Raw genomic sequence first — 18,836 nt, 5'->3', positions numbered from 1 at the left:
ATTTTTACCCCATTTGAAGATATTCTCTCTCTCTCTCTCTCCCTCTCCCTCTCTCCCTCTTTTTATTAGGGCTTCTTTTTTAGAGCAGTTTTGGGTTTACAGAAAAATTCACAGGAAGTACAGAGTTCCCACAGACCTCCTCATTCCCTGCTCACAGCTGCTCCTGCTGTTAACATCTTCCATTAGTGGGTGCACCAACTCTTTTGACTGCCATCATTTCGTCTCCTTTCTTTGAAATTTAACATGCCTGATTTTCACCTCTCTTGTGGCATTTATGTGAGATTTACATCACTTCACAATGCATGTTGTCCATTTGAGCATGGGGCCAATTTTTAAGTGTAAAAGTGTAATTATTTGTGAGTCTCACGCTGCTGTGTTTATTGTGTTTTCAGATCCTTTTGATCATTGCTTCAGTTATCGGGATCATTGTCTACAGGCTCTCAGTGTTCATTGTATTTTCTGCAAAACTTCCCAAAAACCTTAATGGGACAGACCCAATCCAGAAGTATCTGACTCCACAGATGGCCACGTCCATCACCGCTTCCCTCATCAGCTTTATCATCATCATGATCCTGAACACCATATATGAGAAGGTGGCAATCATGATTACTAACTTTGGTAAGGTCCTGCCATATATATAGCGTGATTTCTAAGCCATTTTTAGAATCAGGTAAAAATAGAGACTGTAGGGCTTCCCTGGTGGCGCAGTGGTTGAGAATCTGCCTGCCAATGCGGGGAACATGGGTTCAAGCCCTGGTCTGGGAAGATCCCACATGCCGCGAAGCAACTAGGCCCGTGAGCCACAATTACTGAGCCTGCGCATCTGGAGCCTGTGCTCCACAGCAAGAGAGGCCACGATAGTGAGAGGCCTGCACACCGCGATGAAGAGTGGCCCCCACTTGCCGCAACTAGAGAGAGCCCTCGTGCAGAAACGAAGACCCAACACAGCCATAAATAAATAAATAAATAAATAGAATAATAAAAAAAAGAAACCATACATGATGAATTACAATAAAATCCTTTAAAAAAAATAGACTGTATGTTTTAGGCATTTTAATTCCAGTATGTTACAATTTTTAGAAAATTTCAAGTGTAAACATATTTTCTCCAGCCTGTACGAGAAATGAATTATCTCCAGCTTTGCATTAGTAAAAGGGACAAAGCAAAGACAGTCATTATAATGCCCAAGCTCTGTGTAAACAGATCAGTGCTGAATAATATTTTCAGTTACATTAGATCATGTACCCTATTGTTGAAAGTAAATGGTCTCTTTATTGCAAACAAGTGGAAGAGGGTCATGGTTCCAGTGGCAGATCTGCTTGCTCCTGCATTGCTGAGAGGACAAGCAGTCACAGTGTTACGTGTCTTCCCCCAACGCTGTTCATATTAATATAGCTCCATACTCATCAGCTCTGGCTTTTATAATAAAGGTTTCTTCTCTCTGGCTTGTATCCCAGGCAGCTGCTTAGTAGCCGAAGTTAAGTGCTTCCCACACGCTGCATTTGGCTGGGTCGTTCTCCAAATGGTCACCTTTGGAGTGGTCATCTTCCAAAAATGATAAGACCGATTTAAATTCTAAACTAGAAGGACGACCCGTTTTGTCTTCCCCAAATGCTTCTAGCAAGTTGCCCCGTGTTTTGTTTGTTTTCTTCAACAGGCCTACCTTATTGCAGTTCAGGAAGACAAGAGAATATCATTTAGCAGGCTGTTCAACTTTTAATTTTCTGTCTTACATTGAAAGAAGACAGTTCTTGCCTATTTGATATCATTGTGCTTATAAATTTTAAGGAACAGTTGACTGTTTTCTGCCTTGTGGGATATTGTGTTCATGGGGGAGAAACTCTTACAACAATGTGTAAACTTGGAATTAACATAGTAGCTGTATTAAGAAATTCAAAACAGCTGAAATGGAAACTGTGAATTGTATTTTTTTAATCATGTTAACTCATGTATCAGTGTCTTTGACTACCGTCTCAAAGCTGTTCACAATTTTAAAATCTTAACATTTCTTTTAACTACAGAACTCCCAAGGACCCAGACTGATTATGAGAACAGCCTAACCATGAAGATGTTCTTATTCCAGTTTGTCAACTACTACTCTTCATGTTTCTACATCGCATTCTTTAAGGGCAAATTTGTGGGTTATCCAGGAGACCCAGTTTATTGGCTCGGAAAATACAGAAATGAAGAGGTGTGAATGTAGAATCGTCTTCTCTTGACAGTTTAAGCTGTTCCATGTTTTCTCTCAGTTGCCCAATGAAGAGTTTCTTCATTGTACATTCCTTAGATTTTTTTTTTAGCCTAAACAAGAATATCAGAAAAAAATAAAATTAATGACTTTTTCTTGTTAGACCCATCTAAAATTTAAATAGGACTTTCTTTTTAATATTTCAGTGTGACCCAGGTGGCTGTCTCTTTGAGCTGACAACGCAGCTGATAATCATCATGGGAGGAAAAGCAATCTGGAATAACATACAAGAGGTGTTACTTCCGTGAGTACCGAGTTGTGTGATCTTAGGGATAGAACGGCCCACCCATCCAAGTCATTTCCCTGCATGTCTAGCTGCATGCAGCCACCTCTAAAATGGAGTAGACCCTCTGCTTATTAAAGGTCTCCAGATAAGATGATCCAACCAACAGTGTACATGTATCCAGTGTTTAAGAATTATAGTTAAAAACCTCCTTCTTTATATTTAACAAAAATCCCCATCTGCTATAGTTTTTGCCTATTAGCCCATTGTTGGTGGCTGTTGGATCATAGCCCTTTGAGAGATGGCCCTTGTTGGAGCTTCGAACTAAGTTTTTCCACTTCTTACAACTTTCTCCTCCTTTTATACATGCGTTTAAAAATCAGTAATAGTAACTTGCTGAGTTCCTAGTAAGTGCCAGTCGCTGTATTAAGTGCTTTATTTATCTCTGTCATTTAATCATCCAGACAATCCTTATTTTTACCTCCCTTTTGCAAATGAAGAATCTGTGTTTTAACGAGGTTAAACGATTTGCCCAAGTTCATGTAGCCAATAAGAGGCTACTGTGGGGTTCAAATGTAAAAATCCATGGCTCCAAACGCATGTGCTTTTAAGAACAGAGGTTCTGTTAATGGTCCTAAGGCACCAGGTTACATAGCATGTTGAGAGACGGTTGTCTAAAATAACTACAAAAGTTTTGACTTACTGTTCTTTTCCTAGAAATGAGAAGAACAGATGTTAGCTGAGGTCACCCTGTCCTTTTAATTTTCGCATAAGTCCGATCCCATATCAGAGTGGACAAGTCCAGTGCCATCTGCAATTTCTGCATATTTCAAGGAGCTTATTGTATTAGTGTTCTGTTGCTGCTTCAACAAGTATCCCCAAACTTAATGGCAACAGGAAGAAAATAGGGGGAAGAAGCCCCACAAAGCAACAACGAATTTACTATCTTGTGGTTCTGGAACTCAGAAGTCTGCAGAGGTCTCACTGGGCTAAAGTCAAGGTGCTGGCAGGGCTGTTTCCTTCAGGCTCTATGGTAATCTGTCTCTTTTGCCTTTTCTAGCTCCTAGAGGCCACCCGCATCCCTTGGTCTGTGACCTCCTTTCTCCATCTCACAGCCAGCAAGATTGCAGGTCTGTGACTCTTTTCTGTGGTCACATCTCCCTCCCTCACTCCTCCCTTCTCTTCTGCCTCCGTCTTCCACTTTTAATGACCCTTTGATTACACTGGGCCCACCTGGATAATCCAGGCTCGTCTCTGTTAGAGTCAGCTGATTAGCAACCTTAACTGCATCTGCAACCATAATTCGTATGTTCTGGGTATTAGGATATGGACATCTTTGGGGAGATCGTTTTTCTGCCTACCACATTAACCTTTTCAAGATAATTTCTGGCTCTGAGTTTCTCTTCTCACAAAACTGTTGATCTCTCTTCTGTCTTGCCTCCCACTCCTGTACTTTCTGCTCCTGCCAGCCTGAACGCAGAGGGCAGCCTTCTCAGTGTCCTGCAAAACCACTCTCACACGAGCAGGACTTACTGATGTTTGGGGCATGGAGGAGAAACTCAAACAACTTGAATTTCAAAATGCAGAACCTCCATCTTTTCAGTCTCTTATCCCACTATACACCTGGGAATTTTGCTGCTGTTGTTGTTTACTTATCACCCTTCTTTGTAGGCTCCAGAATCCTGCCCTTCTGCCCTGTCTTCCTCCCGTCACGTCCAACTTCCTTCTCATTCTTTCTCTTCCCTCCCCTAACCTTTCTTCTCTCTCCCTCATTACCAAGTTTCTGTTCATTCTCTTTGTAGAGCAGTTAAATTCTTTTTTTTTTTTTTCTTTCTGTTTTTGTAGAACAAAACCCTCTGGGTTTCAGTGTGTCCTTCCACATTTCTTCACCAGGGCTTTATCCTCCATCTTCAGTGAGAATTATCAGTGTCTGTCTGTAAACAAAGATGTCTCCCTTTTCCCCACTTCAAACCATCCCCCTCAAAAAAAATTCTGATCTTAGCTGTGAAATGAATATTTTTTTGCCCTACTGTGCAGTAGACAGCCCTTACCTTGGGCTCATAGTTAGATTTTTCCCAATGAGTAAAAGTAGATCATGTGCAAATAATACTATGTTTCTATGTGAAAATAAATATATCAGATAGAGGAAAGGCTTAACTCATTACCAAAAAAAAAAAGCATTTTCTGAAGGAAATAGGTTAATTATTTAACACTAAATTTTTTTGAATAACTTGTTGTCAGTGAGCTATTTTCTGATTTAAACAATCAAGGAGAAGAGTATATTTCCTAAACGGGTACTCACTGAGAAATTCATACAAAATGAAACTTGTTCACATGAAATATTTAAAAACAAAGGATGTATTATAGTATCCATGGTCTGTTTATACCTTCACTTCAAGTAAGCACATTGTTGCAAGTTCCAGTGAGCTGAACTTCACCTTCAGATATTTCTACTACTAGCCTTGTTGGAAAACTAGGAGCACTAAATCAGCGCTCCAGCGCCAGTCCGTGGCCCGGGGGTTGGGGACGCCTGCGCTAAATGTTAGGCAAATTAGAGAGTGGGTTGGGTTCTTCCCATCACTGCATCTGCTCTTTGTAAAGGTGCCAGTTTCCTTCCTACGTTTTCATACAAACTTTTAACATACTAAAGATATATCAGTTACTTTTGCTACCCAAAACCACACCCATCCCAATAATACAAAGGAAGGGAAAAGAAAACTTATAAAATTTAGTAGCTATTTTCACACCATTTAACTATGTCAAAAGGAACATAGTGAAATGAATTTCACCATATACTCACCTGCCTCCACCCCCAACTCCACTTGGGGTCCTTGACTAGGATTCTCAGAGCAAATGAAGGCCACGTGGCACTGTGATCCAGGCTCCATATGGGGGGGAGGGGGGGTGGTCTCTCCAGCACCTGGGTCAGCACCTGGCATTTAGTAGGTCTTCAATAAGAGCCAACTGAGTGAATGAGTGACTTATACGCTTCAAATACAAACATCAGTAAATTAATAGAATTGTTTGTTGGACCCTGAGAAGAAGCTTAGAGCCCTTTGGCCTTCCTAGCCTCACTTTTTTGATAGTTGGGGCAGGCCTGGGAATTTTATTCTGTACTTGACAAAAAGGCTAGTACAATTCCTGTGTTAAGCTACTTGCTCTGGAGAAATTTTATGATAAAATGTTAAGAAAAATAGAGTTAAATATCCAAAATGCCTTAGCATTGTCCTTTGCTGTTTAGATAATGGGTGGCCGTAATTTTCTTCTTTATATGTTTTCTATATTTTCCTCAATGAGTATTCGCTATTCAGATAATAAGAAAAAGCAAACTCTTAACAAGAGGAAATGTCTCTTCTCAAGATATGATTTGGCTAGAGAATGAATCAGAGACATACAATAAGAGAATCCTAAATGCAGGGATCCCTCACTCTACACACTCGGTCTTAAAATTGAGGAACAGTAAACTCAGGAGCAAAATAGATTCAGATGGTGAAGGATGCTTGTATTCAAAATTAGCAAGTGGGAATGTCCTAAACAGAAATGGTGATTAGTATGTGGATTAAATATGATAATGAAGAGACAAAGACAAAATGGGGTGTAAAGTGCTTCACACCATGCTTTACACATAATAAGTACTCAGTAAAGGGCAATTTGTTATGATACTGTTACACTAATATGCATGGTCAATTGCTAAGAAAATTATTTTGTAACCCCTGGTAGAGGGAGGAAGCTTCCAGCCTTGGCCAGGGGAAGAAGTATCCAGTGTCTGTACTTTTTTAAAGTTCTGTATGTGATTCTCATGTGCAGTCAGATTGATATCCCTGTACTAGAGTCATAACCCAATAGAATATCCAAAAGACCATGGGCAGTGATGAATAGACTGCAACCCAAGATTTCCTGCTACAGATGAAGTGGTTCAACTCAGACTGAACAAGAGGCTCAGAGTCGAAGATCAGAAAAGCAAGCTAGTCATTTCTTCTCATTTGACCTAATATGATTGGTGGGGGGGGAGGCAGTACGGTACAAGAAACAAGTACCAGATGAGTTAGTCATGCAAGTGGCTGCCAGGACAGAAGTTTCATCCTGAATCCAAGTCATCATGGGTTTGGGTCCCCGATAGTAAAAGACCTGCTTCTCTGGGGCATGGAGAGGATTCCGCAAGAGGCTGAGGCTGGAAGTGTGAGGCAGAGTGAAAAGTAAACCAGTAGAAACCAGTGATCTTGAGTTTGGGTGTCATGAAGGGTGATGGATGTGTGCGGTCCTCGGTGCCACGTGCGCGACAAGGCCCCTGGAATGTCTGTAAAACTGCGGATTCCTGGCCAAACCTCAGACTTGACTGATCACAGAGCTCTGGGTTGTGGCCTAGGAAGTAGCACCAGCAACAAGCGTTCCACATCATTCTTATAAGTGCTGGAGTGAGATCCGAGTCAAGATTCTAAGTAACTTAGGCTGCATTTACTGTTGGCCTCAGCCAGTTAGCCTGTATTGGTCAAAAGATAATCCCACACAGGGGATTTTGATGTGTTAGGAAGTTTGCTAAATACCTCACCTGTTCTGAATCATTTAATCCTGATAACAACCCTGGGCAGTGTAGGTTTTATCACCCCATTTTATGTGAACTTGACTGAAGTTAAATAACGAATAAGCAATGAAGTGTGGATTCCGATTCAGGGGTGTCTGAGTCCATATCCCTTCCACTTCCACAGCCTCCTGCTATTCCCCTACTGTCACAGAAGAAAGAAGTGGGGAAAGATTGTGAAGCCAGGGCCATGTTTCATTGTAGAGAAATCTCCCCTTAGCAAACCTGGGGGAGTGGTCAGTGAACAGTTAACACTGAGATCAGTAGCAACGGGCAACCCATCATGGTCAGCTATTTTTAATTCACCTCTTACACTCTGTGTGTGTGTGTGTGTGTGTGTACACGCGTGTTCACGTGCAATGTATACAATGGTCTTTACAGTGAAATCCACACAAACGTGCTGTGTCGTCAGCTGGAGCTTAGCCAGATGCTAAGTTGTTTGTTATTGTCGTGCATCTTCTGATGAAGTCGACAAGTAAACCGCAAGCCAGCTGTTGCTTCAGGGGACAACAGCCCTGTAGGCTACAGGTGCACACCTTGTTTCACTGCCAACTGTTTCTGATTTCTTTTCAGTTCAAATTGCCATTAAAAAAGTGGGGACGGGGATTCCCTGGTGGTGCAGTGGTTAAGAATCCACCTGCCAATGCAGGGGACACGGGTTCGAGCCCTGACCTGGGAAGATCCCACATGCCGCGGAGCAACTAGGCCCGTGAGCCACAACTACTGAGCCTGCGCGTCTGGAGCCTGTGCTCCGCAACAAGAGAGGCCGCGATAGTGAGAGGCCCGCGCACCGTGATGAAGAGTGGCCCCCGCTTGCCACAACTAGAGAAAGCCCTCGCACAGAAACAAAGACCCAACACAGCCATAAATTAATTAATTAATTAATTAATTATTTTAAAAAGAGGTATCTCTAAACATTAAAAAAAAAAAAAGTGGGGACGCGTTCATTTGGCTCACAAGCTTCTGAGAAAGAAAACCGCATAACCCAGGAGGAGACACCAGGCTGCTCTGTGGGGCAGCATCCAGTAGGGGGGCAGAGCACTGGGCCGCCAGTTGGGGCTGTGTTTCCTGCAAGCTCTGCACTGACTTTGAGGAAGCATGTCACTTCTTTGGTCTTTAATTTGTTCAGCCGAAAATAGGGTCTTGGAGCTGTTTTATCCGGTGTCAAAGTATGTCCCTTTTCTGCTCCGTGCCCCTCAATGGCTCCCCACTTCCTTCAGAGTGAAAAACGGCCCAAATCCTCACCGTGGTCTCTTACGCTCCCCTCCCCCACCCGCCGCAACCAACAGACTTATTTTCCTCTTAGCCGTGGACCACACTGGCCTCCATGCTTTGTTTATTTTCTCTGGTGATTTTCAGTCTGGAAAGACCATCTTCGATAATAGCAGGGAAATGGAAAAAAAAAACCAAAACTAAAGTTAATCAAATGTGGGAAAGTATCTTTTAAAAATTAAAATGCCCACATGAAAAGGAGGTAGGAGGAAAAATCATAGTAGTTACAATTTGCATAAGCCCAGGTATGTAGTCAATACTATTTTTCAAAATATTTTGGGGTAGGGAGGCAGAAATAAAAAGAAATTGAGCATGAAAACAAGAAATTAAATTCTTGGGAAGATGATGTGTTCAGCTCAAAATATCAGTAATACTTTTATGCCCTTGGTCTGACAATATTCTGATTGATAATTTGATCTTTTTGGCAGCTGGGTCATGAATCTAATTGGACGGTGTCGCACAGTTTCGGGAACAGAAAAGAAAACCCCACGATGGGAACAGGACTACCATCTGCAGCCCATGGGCAAACTGGGATTATTTTATGAATACCTTGAAATGAGTAAGTCGCTAGTGAGATTTTGGGTGATACGAATTATATTGGAACATGTTTTGGATCCCCAAAGCATCCATTATAGAGCCAGATAATTATCTAGCCTATTGAAATGGAGTCCTTTTTTCTCCACTCGATAAAATTATACAATCAGGCTTTCAAATAAGGTGACTGTGTGTATCTTTGTCAACATTGATGTTGTACAGAGCTGAAGATTTATTACCCAGCAATGAAATGGAATATTCATCGAGGTATGTCTTCACCATTGATTGTTGGAGGGTTCTAACCATGTTGTCTAAGAATGAACTCAGAGCTGTTATTAGATGTGACTCAGCCTGGGCTGGAATCCATGCAGCACAGCTGCTGGCCAATACCCTTCTGAACAGAGTCGTATAAGCAAGCCTGTGCAGAAAGCCTGTGGGAGCAAGGGTCACAGGGTTCCCCCCCCCGCCCCAACATCTCACACTTGCCTTTGACATTATATCTATGTCTTCTGGCCGGTGGTTTCTGCCTGGTTCCTTGAGTGACCTTAGGACAAATCACTGGCTTGAATTCAGAACTATTTTGCTGGTCTGGAATTAAGATTTAGCACAGGTCCCCTCCTTCTCGAATGTCTTTGTCCATTTCTGTAGTATTTGCTTGGGCTCTGTTTCTCGTCAGTTGAACTTGATTTTGAGCTCTCAGTTGCCTTTAAATGGATGCATCTCAAAATAGATTTCCATAGGAAACACCATCTTTTCTATTATGCATGACACACTTTTATCTAATAGAAGGCTAACAATAGACATGTTTTGTATCTGTGCCCTTTCAGCTCACCACTGCGTTGAATTACAGTTTTTTAAGCTTAGGAGAACAGGAAAGGATTTTGACAGGCTTTGCATTTACGCATGGGGGTTTGTGTATTTGTAGAGACACCCCTTTGTGGTTCCTGTTTGTCAGTCTGCAGATAGAGGGAGGTTTTTATTAAATCACATTTTATATATAAAATAATTGCTTTTAAAAATATACATTATACATGGAAACGCACCTGCTTCCTTCAGTGAGTGAAAGGTTCATCTTGTAGCTTCTTCAGTCAACAATGCTTTGCGGCCGGGAGTCTGATTTGAATTTCATTTTTGCTTTTGTTATGTTTCGTGACCAGGTTCCATTAAGGGTGTAGCTGCGGTAAATAATGTAGAAGCTATGTTTACTTATTTATTCTGTTTATTTTCAAAAGAACTACAAGACAATTACCTGTTATTCCAAAATGAGTCATAATTGTAAATATTTCTTATTGGAGCTATTATCAGCATTAATAATAACAGCATTCTGTGGCAGAATATCATTTGTTATTTTAACACACACAAAAAAACTTGGAAAAGTTATTTTTTCTGTAGTTAGACAAATAAATGGTATTGAAAGGAAAAGTTATATGGTCATGCTTTGGGGAGAAATTGATAGGACTTGTAGAATTTCAGTCTCATTAAAATAATTACCAACTAAATAATTTGGCCTCACACGGATGGACCTAGAGATTATCAGACTAAGTGAAATAAGTCAGACAGAGAAAGACAAATATCATGTGATATCACTTATATGTAGAATCTAGAAAGATGATACAAATGAACTTACTTACAATACAGAAACAGACTCACAGACATAGAAAACAAAATTATGGTTACCAAAGAGGAAAGGGGGGAAGGATAAATTAGGAGTTTGGGATTAACAGATCCATACTGTTGATACTTTATATAAAATAAACAACAAGGTCCTACTCTTTAGCACAGGGAACTATATTTAAAAATAATAATAATAAAATAATAATTCAGCCTCACCCTACCCTATAAGAAAGGATGGAATAACAGTGGTTATAGAGAAATTAAACAATTTTTTTTTCTTTTCCATTATGGTTTATTACAGGATATTGAATATAGTTCTTGTGCTATACAGTAGGACCTTGTTGTTTATCTATTTTATATATAATAGTTTTTATCTGCTAATCCCAAAGTCCTAATTTATCCCTCCCCCAGTTTTTTAGATTTATTAAATTGTTTTCCTATTATCCAAATAATCCTTAATGAATTAGAAAAATTAATCAGTTTCTGCGAGTAGGCAGTCTGTTATTCTGTATTCAACACCAGAGTGAAATGTATGTTTTGTTCTTTTGGTTTGTGGGAGATAGAATTTCCAAATGCCTTTTGAATTATTTTTGTTCCTCTAAAATAAACATAGAGTGCCGTTGGGGGTGAGCTTATCCCCACAGTTTCCTCCTTCCAATTTTCTCTGTGTTCATTAATGACAGCACCATCTACCTTTTTAATTATGCATCTTGGCTACTGAAGGGAAACATCTTCTGACAGACAGCGCTGGAGCCCCCCACCCTTGCTTAGTTAGGCCTTGCGCCCAGCCACCAGCTCTGGTCCCCTCTGCCCCATGGAGGGAACTCCAACTCCCCTCTGCCTGAAAACCCTTTCCCTTCTTTTCTACCTGGAAGAGTTCCTACCTAGCCTCAGCAGGAACCCTCAACTTTTCACACAGAGTTTCTGCTCTCTTCTCTAGGCATCAATAGCACTTGACTCTTGTCTTGATGGTATGTGATTGTGTGCATGCCTCTCTCCCTGGCTAGACTGGTCCTGTTGGAGGTTAGCACTCAGGCCTTTGCATCTTTCAGTCCTCAGCTGGGACACCACTGCCTGGACCCTTAGAAATATTTAAGTGACTTGAGCTTGGAGTCCCAACACACCCAAATACAACTGTTAGTTGAGTTTACAGTGGCATTGCCCCAGCGGCCCCCGCCAGGTTCTGTAGGGGCATATGTGTTTTGAGTGAAATTTCTTTATTTTGTTTAGTGAATTCCCCACCATCCTTTGAGATTATTAGAGTAAGCCTGGGTTGTTAACCAAAATTGCCTCCCCAGGTGTATGGTCCTGACTTCTGAGAACTCAGACTTGGGACCTAAGAGAAATAGTCTGTCAGTCTTAAAATCTGAAAAGCCATAGGATACCGTTTTGTACTTAGAGCACCATACAGCACAAATACCAGTCTCTCGAGAACTTGATGTTGCCTTCCCGGTGGGCGGGTGCTACAGATGAAATGCCGTAAAGTGATGAAGTGGGCCCTGCTCGTCTCTGGTACTGCCTCTTTCACCCTTGCATGTTCACTTGATCTTACCTTCATATATAATTTTCTCCATTTAATTTACTGTAATTAATACCACTTGTTATTCAACATCTCCTTGCACCTACCCCTCTCTTTCCCTCTCTCTCCAGTGCTACACCCTCCCAGGCCTCCTCTGCACTCTCCAGGACCAGGCCTGTCTTCCCCCACTCCCCCATCTCTGCTCTGTTTCTTCCCACCACCTGCATTGACATTTCCTCATCTTTGCAGGAGGAACTTTCCAAAATGGCAACTAGGTGACTGGCGAGGATTTGTAGGCCTCTCATCTCTTTACTCATTTATTCATTCATTCATTCATCCATCCATCTAACAACGATTGAGCAACTGCTTTGCCAAACACTGTATCAATTGCTGGGGATACCAAGAAAAGTAAGACTTGGTATCTGGCCTCCCAGGGCTAAGCAATGGATGGTGAGTACTTGGTGGATTGCTAAGCAGGTGAACACAAATCAGACTTCCTAGAGCAGGTGATATTTAAACTGGATTTTGAAGGGCGAATGGAAGGTAGCTATCTAAAGTGTGATAGAGGTAATGGACATTTCACGCAGAGAGATGGGTGCAGTTTCAAGTACAAGGGCATGAAACAGCTTGACCAGTTCAGAGAATGGCAAGTAAACAAAGTATGGCTAGAACAAAGGATCCGTAGGTGGGAATATCAGGTAAGCAAGGGTTGTATCATGATGGGTCTTGTGTGCTTAACCAGGAGACTTGAACTTATCCTTAAAGAAATAGGGATACCTTGGAATATTTGTAAGCAAGAGAATTGCATAGTGTTTATGTCAAAGAAGATAAGATTATTCTGGCAGCAGAATGAAGATAATATTTTTGGGTGGGGCCTGTATTTGGTGGGGAGAGGGTATTTCAGGGGGCTATACCAGGTAACCCACACAACAAGTGATAAGCACCTACATAGGGGCTATGGGCTGAGGAAAAGGAGACAGATTAGATAGGTGTTAAAGAGATGACTAGTATGGAAGGTGAGGAATAGAACTGTTAAGATAACTTCTAGGAGAGTGAATATGCAGGGTGGAATGTAAGGAGAGGGGTTGGTTTTGAAAACATGGTTCTGTGTTGGATATTTTGAGTGTGAGGTGTGTATGAGACATCTGAGAGGCGAGGTCTGTTATTAAGTTGGATTTGCCAGTCGGGAACTCAGAGGAGCTGCGGGTGAGACCATAGGGGTGATTCGGGCATGCCAGGCAGAGAATTGATGATGAGGCCCTGGGGAAAAGGGGCGTTTAAAGGGTAAATGGGAGAAGAAAAATCCGGAAAGAGAAAGAAGAATAGCAGAACAGTTGGGAGAAAACTAGCAGAGAAGGCTATCACCTTGCTTGAAAGGGATTTGAATATTGACTAAAAGGAGCATAATGAAAAGGGGGAGGGGGAGGCAAAAAAGCAAGAGCGAATAAATAAAGTCCCCTTAATTGCCGGGACTGTGGGAAAAAATACAAGAAGCACTATAGTTAGATATCTTTAAAAATTTATATCTCTGTGTGTGTGTGTGTGTGTGTGTGTGTGTGTATGTGTGTACACACACACTTCTACCTTGGCTTTTTAAGACTATTTAAGTAAACAAAAATCAAGGGGGAAAAACATTCCACAGAGAGGAAAATATTCGGCCATATCAAAAGCTGCCGGGAGGGGGCTGGGGGTGGGGCGGGGGGGGGCACTGCGGGAAAAGCTGCCTAGTAATCAAATAAACAAGGACTGAAAACGTACATTGGCTTTGGCATGCGCAGCCACCAACAGAGTTAGCAAGACGAGTTTCAGTGCAGTGGTGAGGGCCACAGAGGATGCAGAGCTTTGAGTGATGGAGAAATAATCAGCGCAGGTACTTCTTCAAGAAACTTGACTTTAAAGTGAAGAAGAAAGTATCAGAGAGCAATTCAGGGTCATGAGAAGGTTTCAGGCAAGGGTTGTTTTTGTTTTTACAATGGATGTTTTTTGCCTTGCTGAGTTGATAGGCCTTTGTTGTTGTTCTTGGTTTCAAAAGTTGTTTAGAAAGTTCTTCTCACTTGAATATCAGAGCAGATTATACCATGCTGGTTTTTTTCTGGTGCTTTATTTTTTAATTAAAAATGTTTAATCCATCGAGTTTATTTTGATATCAAAAGTGAGGACTCCATACCAGTTCTTCTAATGATTTAGCTAATTACTCCAATACTTGAATCCACTGATTTGAAACATCATTTTTATAATATACTAAAATCCCATGAATATCTGCATCTGTTCTTGAAATCTATTTAATTTATACTATCTATTAATGCACTAGTTCTGAACTGTTACCATAGCAATATAATACACATTAATATCTCTTAGAGCTGGTCCCATTTTATCCTTTTTCAGAAATATCCCTAACACTGTCACTTTAAACATCCCTCCTCATTATTTCACTTGTGTACTTGTATATATTTCTTGAAGAACTTTAGCATCACCTTTCAGCTTTTTTTCTTAAATCTATTTGGGATTATTAACTAAATTTGCATTCAAATTCTAAACTTTATTTTGGAGAAAAAATCTGACATGTCCCCAAACTTGAGTCTTCCCAATTAACAGTATGGTGCATCCATTCATTCATCATTATTTGTTTTTCTTTATTTTTTTAAGTCAATTATCATAACCATCTTAACATTTCTCACTAATTTATTTCTAAATAGTCTGTGCCTTTGTTGTCATTATGAATGGTATCTTTTCTCCTCTGGATTTTTAACTGGCTTTACTGCTAATAAAGTCCTAATTCTTGGCTTCTCTTGAATAGTAAGGAGATCTGGCAGCATTGGGCCCTCGTTCCAATATGGTGCCTCTGAGCAGTCCCTTCCATTAGGACATCCACTTGCCAGTTTGCCAGTTACGGTACCCATTCCATACATTTCTGTTACTTGCCTGGCCCCTGGAGGCGGATGAGTTCATTTAGGGTTGGGTGAATCATGGACACAGATGTTGACATCACTGCTTGGTGACATGCTGCTGACTCTATAATGTCACGAACTCTGGTCCTTGCCTGTGTGATTTCCCTGAATACAGCGGCTCCTACCTGGCCTGTAGACTGGCCAGATCTTTCCAACCCTGACTGCTTTTCTGCGACACTTTCTGGCCTCTCATATCAGAAGCAATTGCCAGCTCCTCCTAGCCAGCCACCGCCTCCAGAGTCTTGCCCTTCCTGGCCAGAGTGATCCCTGCCCCTTGGCTGAGCAGTAGCCCTAAAGGGCCTGTAAGTTTTCCTCTGATCCACTGTCTTAGTTACATCCCTATGCTAGTTCACTTGAAAGGTCTGCCAGTTAGGAGAGAAGGGTGTGAAACTTTTTTAGATCTCTGGCCTTATCATAGCTAACCCTACCTTCCCATGGTACAGCTTCCCCCAGATCTCTGCTGCCCCATCTATAGCAAAGCCACGTAAATTACAAAGGAAAAGAACTTCTAAGCCACCACCCCAATTTTGACTTACTGTGACCATATAGACTGCAACAATATCGAAACAAAAGTTCCTGGAAAAGGATTATATTTTGACTTATTAAGACACTTACTGCATACATTTCCATGATTTGTAATAATATCCCAGATTCTCTGAATGTGCTGCACTTGCATTCACAGATTCAGGGGAGCTTGTTCATTTGCTTATTTTCAGCGTATTTCCTCCAGCATTCTCCAAACATAGGCTTCCCAAATTTACATTTGGTACATTTCTTATTTCTTTTTGGCTTGTAAGGTATTTCCACAATATTCCTTTTCTTTTTTTTAACGCTAAATCACAAATCCTCTTCCAACATTCTATTATTTCTACACTGAGAATGAATAATATGCTTAGAGTGTCCCAAGTTTATTACTAGCAAATAACTATGGTTGATTAAAGTTTTTTAAATATGTTATTCCTATTAAGTGTATATATGTGAAAGAAACAGGCTATAATTAGTCTTCTTTCCAGAGGTTTTATATTTGTCTTTTGTTTGGATTCTTTCACTGTTGAACATTATTATTACCACGAATGTCTTTTCTCTTTGGGATTTAGTTCACTGTTTGCCTTTCTCTTTCTTAACAAGAGTAAAGGAATATGTGTTGTCCTTCCATCCATCCACCACTCCATGATGTATGTCCATTCCATTGACAGTTATTCAGTTTGGGTTCGTCACCTTATTTGTGGCCTCTTTTCCACTGGCCCCTCTGTTGGCTCTGGTGAACAATATATTGGAAATAAGAGTGGACGCGTGGAAACTGACTACCCAGTATAGACGCATGGTGCCAGAAAAAGCCCAGGACATCGGAGCATGGCAGCCCATCATGCAAGGAATAGCAATTCTGGCTGTGGTGACCAATGTGAGTAAATAGGCTTCACAGGGTAAAGACCTTGAAAAGTCCAAAAATGCATTAGGGTTGCTTCCTAAGGAATCCAGTGTTTGGTATTTCATAATGTGGGAGGAAGATGCTAATACTGTCATTCATATAAACAACATAGTTGCTATAACTGTAATTGTTATTTTTTAATGTATTTTGTCTATTGTACATTACGTATTATTATTGGTGAATTACAAGACCTCTTACAGAGGCAGTTGCTAAGAATAGTGACCATTAAGCTATTGTCGCTCATTTGCTAGTTTTTATTCAATAGAAACATGGTAGTAGTATTAACGGTAAGTACTAACTCTTTTAATCCTCACATGACTATAAAAGGAGTTACCCAACAGTGCTTTTATAATGGAGATAGAAATCTATCCATTGAGAGTTTGAAGACCCTAAAATAAGAACAATCATGCCACCATATTTTACTGTATATTCCAGACGACGAATTTAAAATAGGAACTATTTGATGATGAAGTATAAATGCTTTGTGCATTCCCAGCCATTCCTTGCCTTCCTCGTGCCCAGGGGCAGAGGTTCCTTGAGGAGGCAGATTTAGGGCACGTCTCATCTCTCCTCACACCACCCGTGGTCTTTCCTACCCACTGTTGGTCATTAGCTAAGCATCCTCACGCCCGGCATGTGTCTGAGTGATGAGGGAATAGAACGCAGTTGTTTACAACCTGTACTGATTATGGACCAGTCTGAACAGTCTCTCTCCTTCCCCACCCCGGCCCTCATCGGCCAACAGGGAGCAGGCAAGCAGAGCAATTCCCATGCCAGCCCATCAGGGAACTGCCTTCCCTAGAAATGCCCGTACAACCAGGGCTATTTCCTCCCTTATTTCACTGCCAATTTCACTCCCAGGTTACAGTCTCCAACGAAGTGATATCCCAGTTTTAACAACTTCTTAATCAAGTCACACTTACCCTGCATCCGCCACCTTTTCCCACGAGCACTTGTAGAAACAGAACAGAGTGGGGCAGTGCCTGAGCCACGGATCCCAGCACTGCAGCTTCCCAACTGCACCATCTTGGGCCAAGCCTTAACCCTTCAGAGCTTCATTTTATCGTTTGTAAATCGAGTAATTCCCTATCACGTATTTTCAGACTATTATATACCACAAAGGAGGCTTAGGGAGTTCAGTGAGTTAATGCATGGAATGCACAGAGCCTGGTCCTCATGGAATGTTAGCAGCTGCTTTGTTACCATCTTCATTACACATCATCATTTACAGTGACAGTGTAGACCTTGCCAGGTGTCAAAACTAGAGGCACAAGAATTTTACAGTGTGTCACTGTCTGGACCATGGTCACAGTTTTACACAATAAGACAAGTTATCTGGAACCCAGCTGTCACCCCCCCAAGAACCCTCAATTTATCTGGATTGCATGCTGTCCCTCCTTTTTGGAGAAAGTTAGCAAATCACACACAAAACAACCGCTAGATTATGTCCGTTTCCATACACCCAGCTAGTCCCCACCTTCAGCATCCACTGCTCTGCGAAACGTAGGCTGACGTTCAGAAATATGACAGCAAGGCCTTTCAAGCTCCACAGTCATAAAAGTACGAATCTGTCACGTTCAATATGCTATACGACACGAAGCCAGGCAGGAACGTGGACTTGTGTGCTTGCAATTTTTAGCCACAAGGTTTGAAACTAAAAGCATTTTTGTTTGACCTTCAGCAAACCAGAAAATTCAATTGACTCCTACTCCCCATTACTCAAGCGTCCTGGTCTGATTGTATGAGGCACCTTTTCCTCGTCCCCCCAGCATGGCTCCACGCCATTAGCGCAGATGGAGTATTGGCTGTGTCTCTAAGACGGCTCTACGTGCATGTGTGTGTGCACACACAGGCACACACACGCCCACTAATTGGTGCTACTGGTTCTCATCCAGTAGATGTTTTTTCTTATAACTCAGGCATTGTTTTATTGTGCCCTAGAAAAATTGCTTATTCGATCATCTATTAAACTATGGACAGTCCTTTTTTCCATATTAAAATTTGTGACAGCTTCCAAGATGCAGCTCCTCTTTATGTTTGCGTATAATTCTGTAAGAATTAAACATGTATATTATCCCCTCACACACCTAATTTGTGCCTTCCCAATCTCGTGTGCACAACTATAGCTAGCTTCCCATAATAGGAGAACTTTTAGGAAGCAGGAAGAAGAGAACAGGCACCAGGGATATGAAAGGGCATCAGGCAGGAGTCTGGTATAAAATCATTCATTCTAAAGCTGCTGGTTCAACAAATAAGCTGAATTGACATTGTTGTATCATGCCAGAGCATCTGCTATTGAAGACCTATTTTAATTTATTTTGATACAAATGGAAAATTGTGTTTGGGACAGCATGGGAAATGAAGCACACTGCATTTATTTGTACTCTTGCAGTGTGTCTCAATCAAAGCAGCTCAATTCAGGAGGAAAAAGTATCTTGTCAGAAGGCAATAGAATTATCTTCCTTGTTGG

At 41.3% G+C, this 18,836-nt stretch overlaps 1 protein-coding gene across 3 annotated transcripts in view; it reads left to right on the top strand.

The window, feature by feature from the left end:
• ANO6 (anoctamin 6) overlaps positions 1-18,836 on the top strand; it is a 224,993-nt gene that overhangs the window by 182,636 nt on the left and 23,521 nt on the right. For all 3 annotated transcript variants that reach the window (XM_061206584.1, XM_061206583.1, XM_061206585.1), the window contains 5 exons: positions 393-618; positions 2,022-2,191; positions 2,395-2,492; positions 8,751-8,881; positions 16,134-16,339. In XM_061206584.1, the coding sequence (XP_061062567.1) occupies positions 393-618; positions 2,022-2,191; positions 2,395-2,492; positions 8,751-8,881; positions 16,134-16,339 (831 nt within the window). The remainder of the gene's footprint in view (positions 1-392; positions 619-2,021; positions 2,192-2,394; positions 2,493-8,750; positions 8,882-16,133; positions 16,340-18,836) is intronic.

This window comes from Eubalaena glacialis, chromosome 11, assembly GCF_028564815.1.
Source record: "Eubalaena glacialis isolate mEubGla1 chromosome 11, mEubGla1.1.hap2.+ XY, whole genome shotgun sequence".
Taxonomy (NCBI): Eukaryota; Metazoa; Chordata; class Mammalia; order Artiodactyla; family Balaenidae; genus Eubalaena; species Eubalaena glacialis.
Note: the sequence above shows the minus strand (reverse complement) of the source record. Positions and strands in the feature narration are given on the sequence as shown.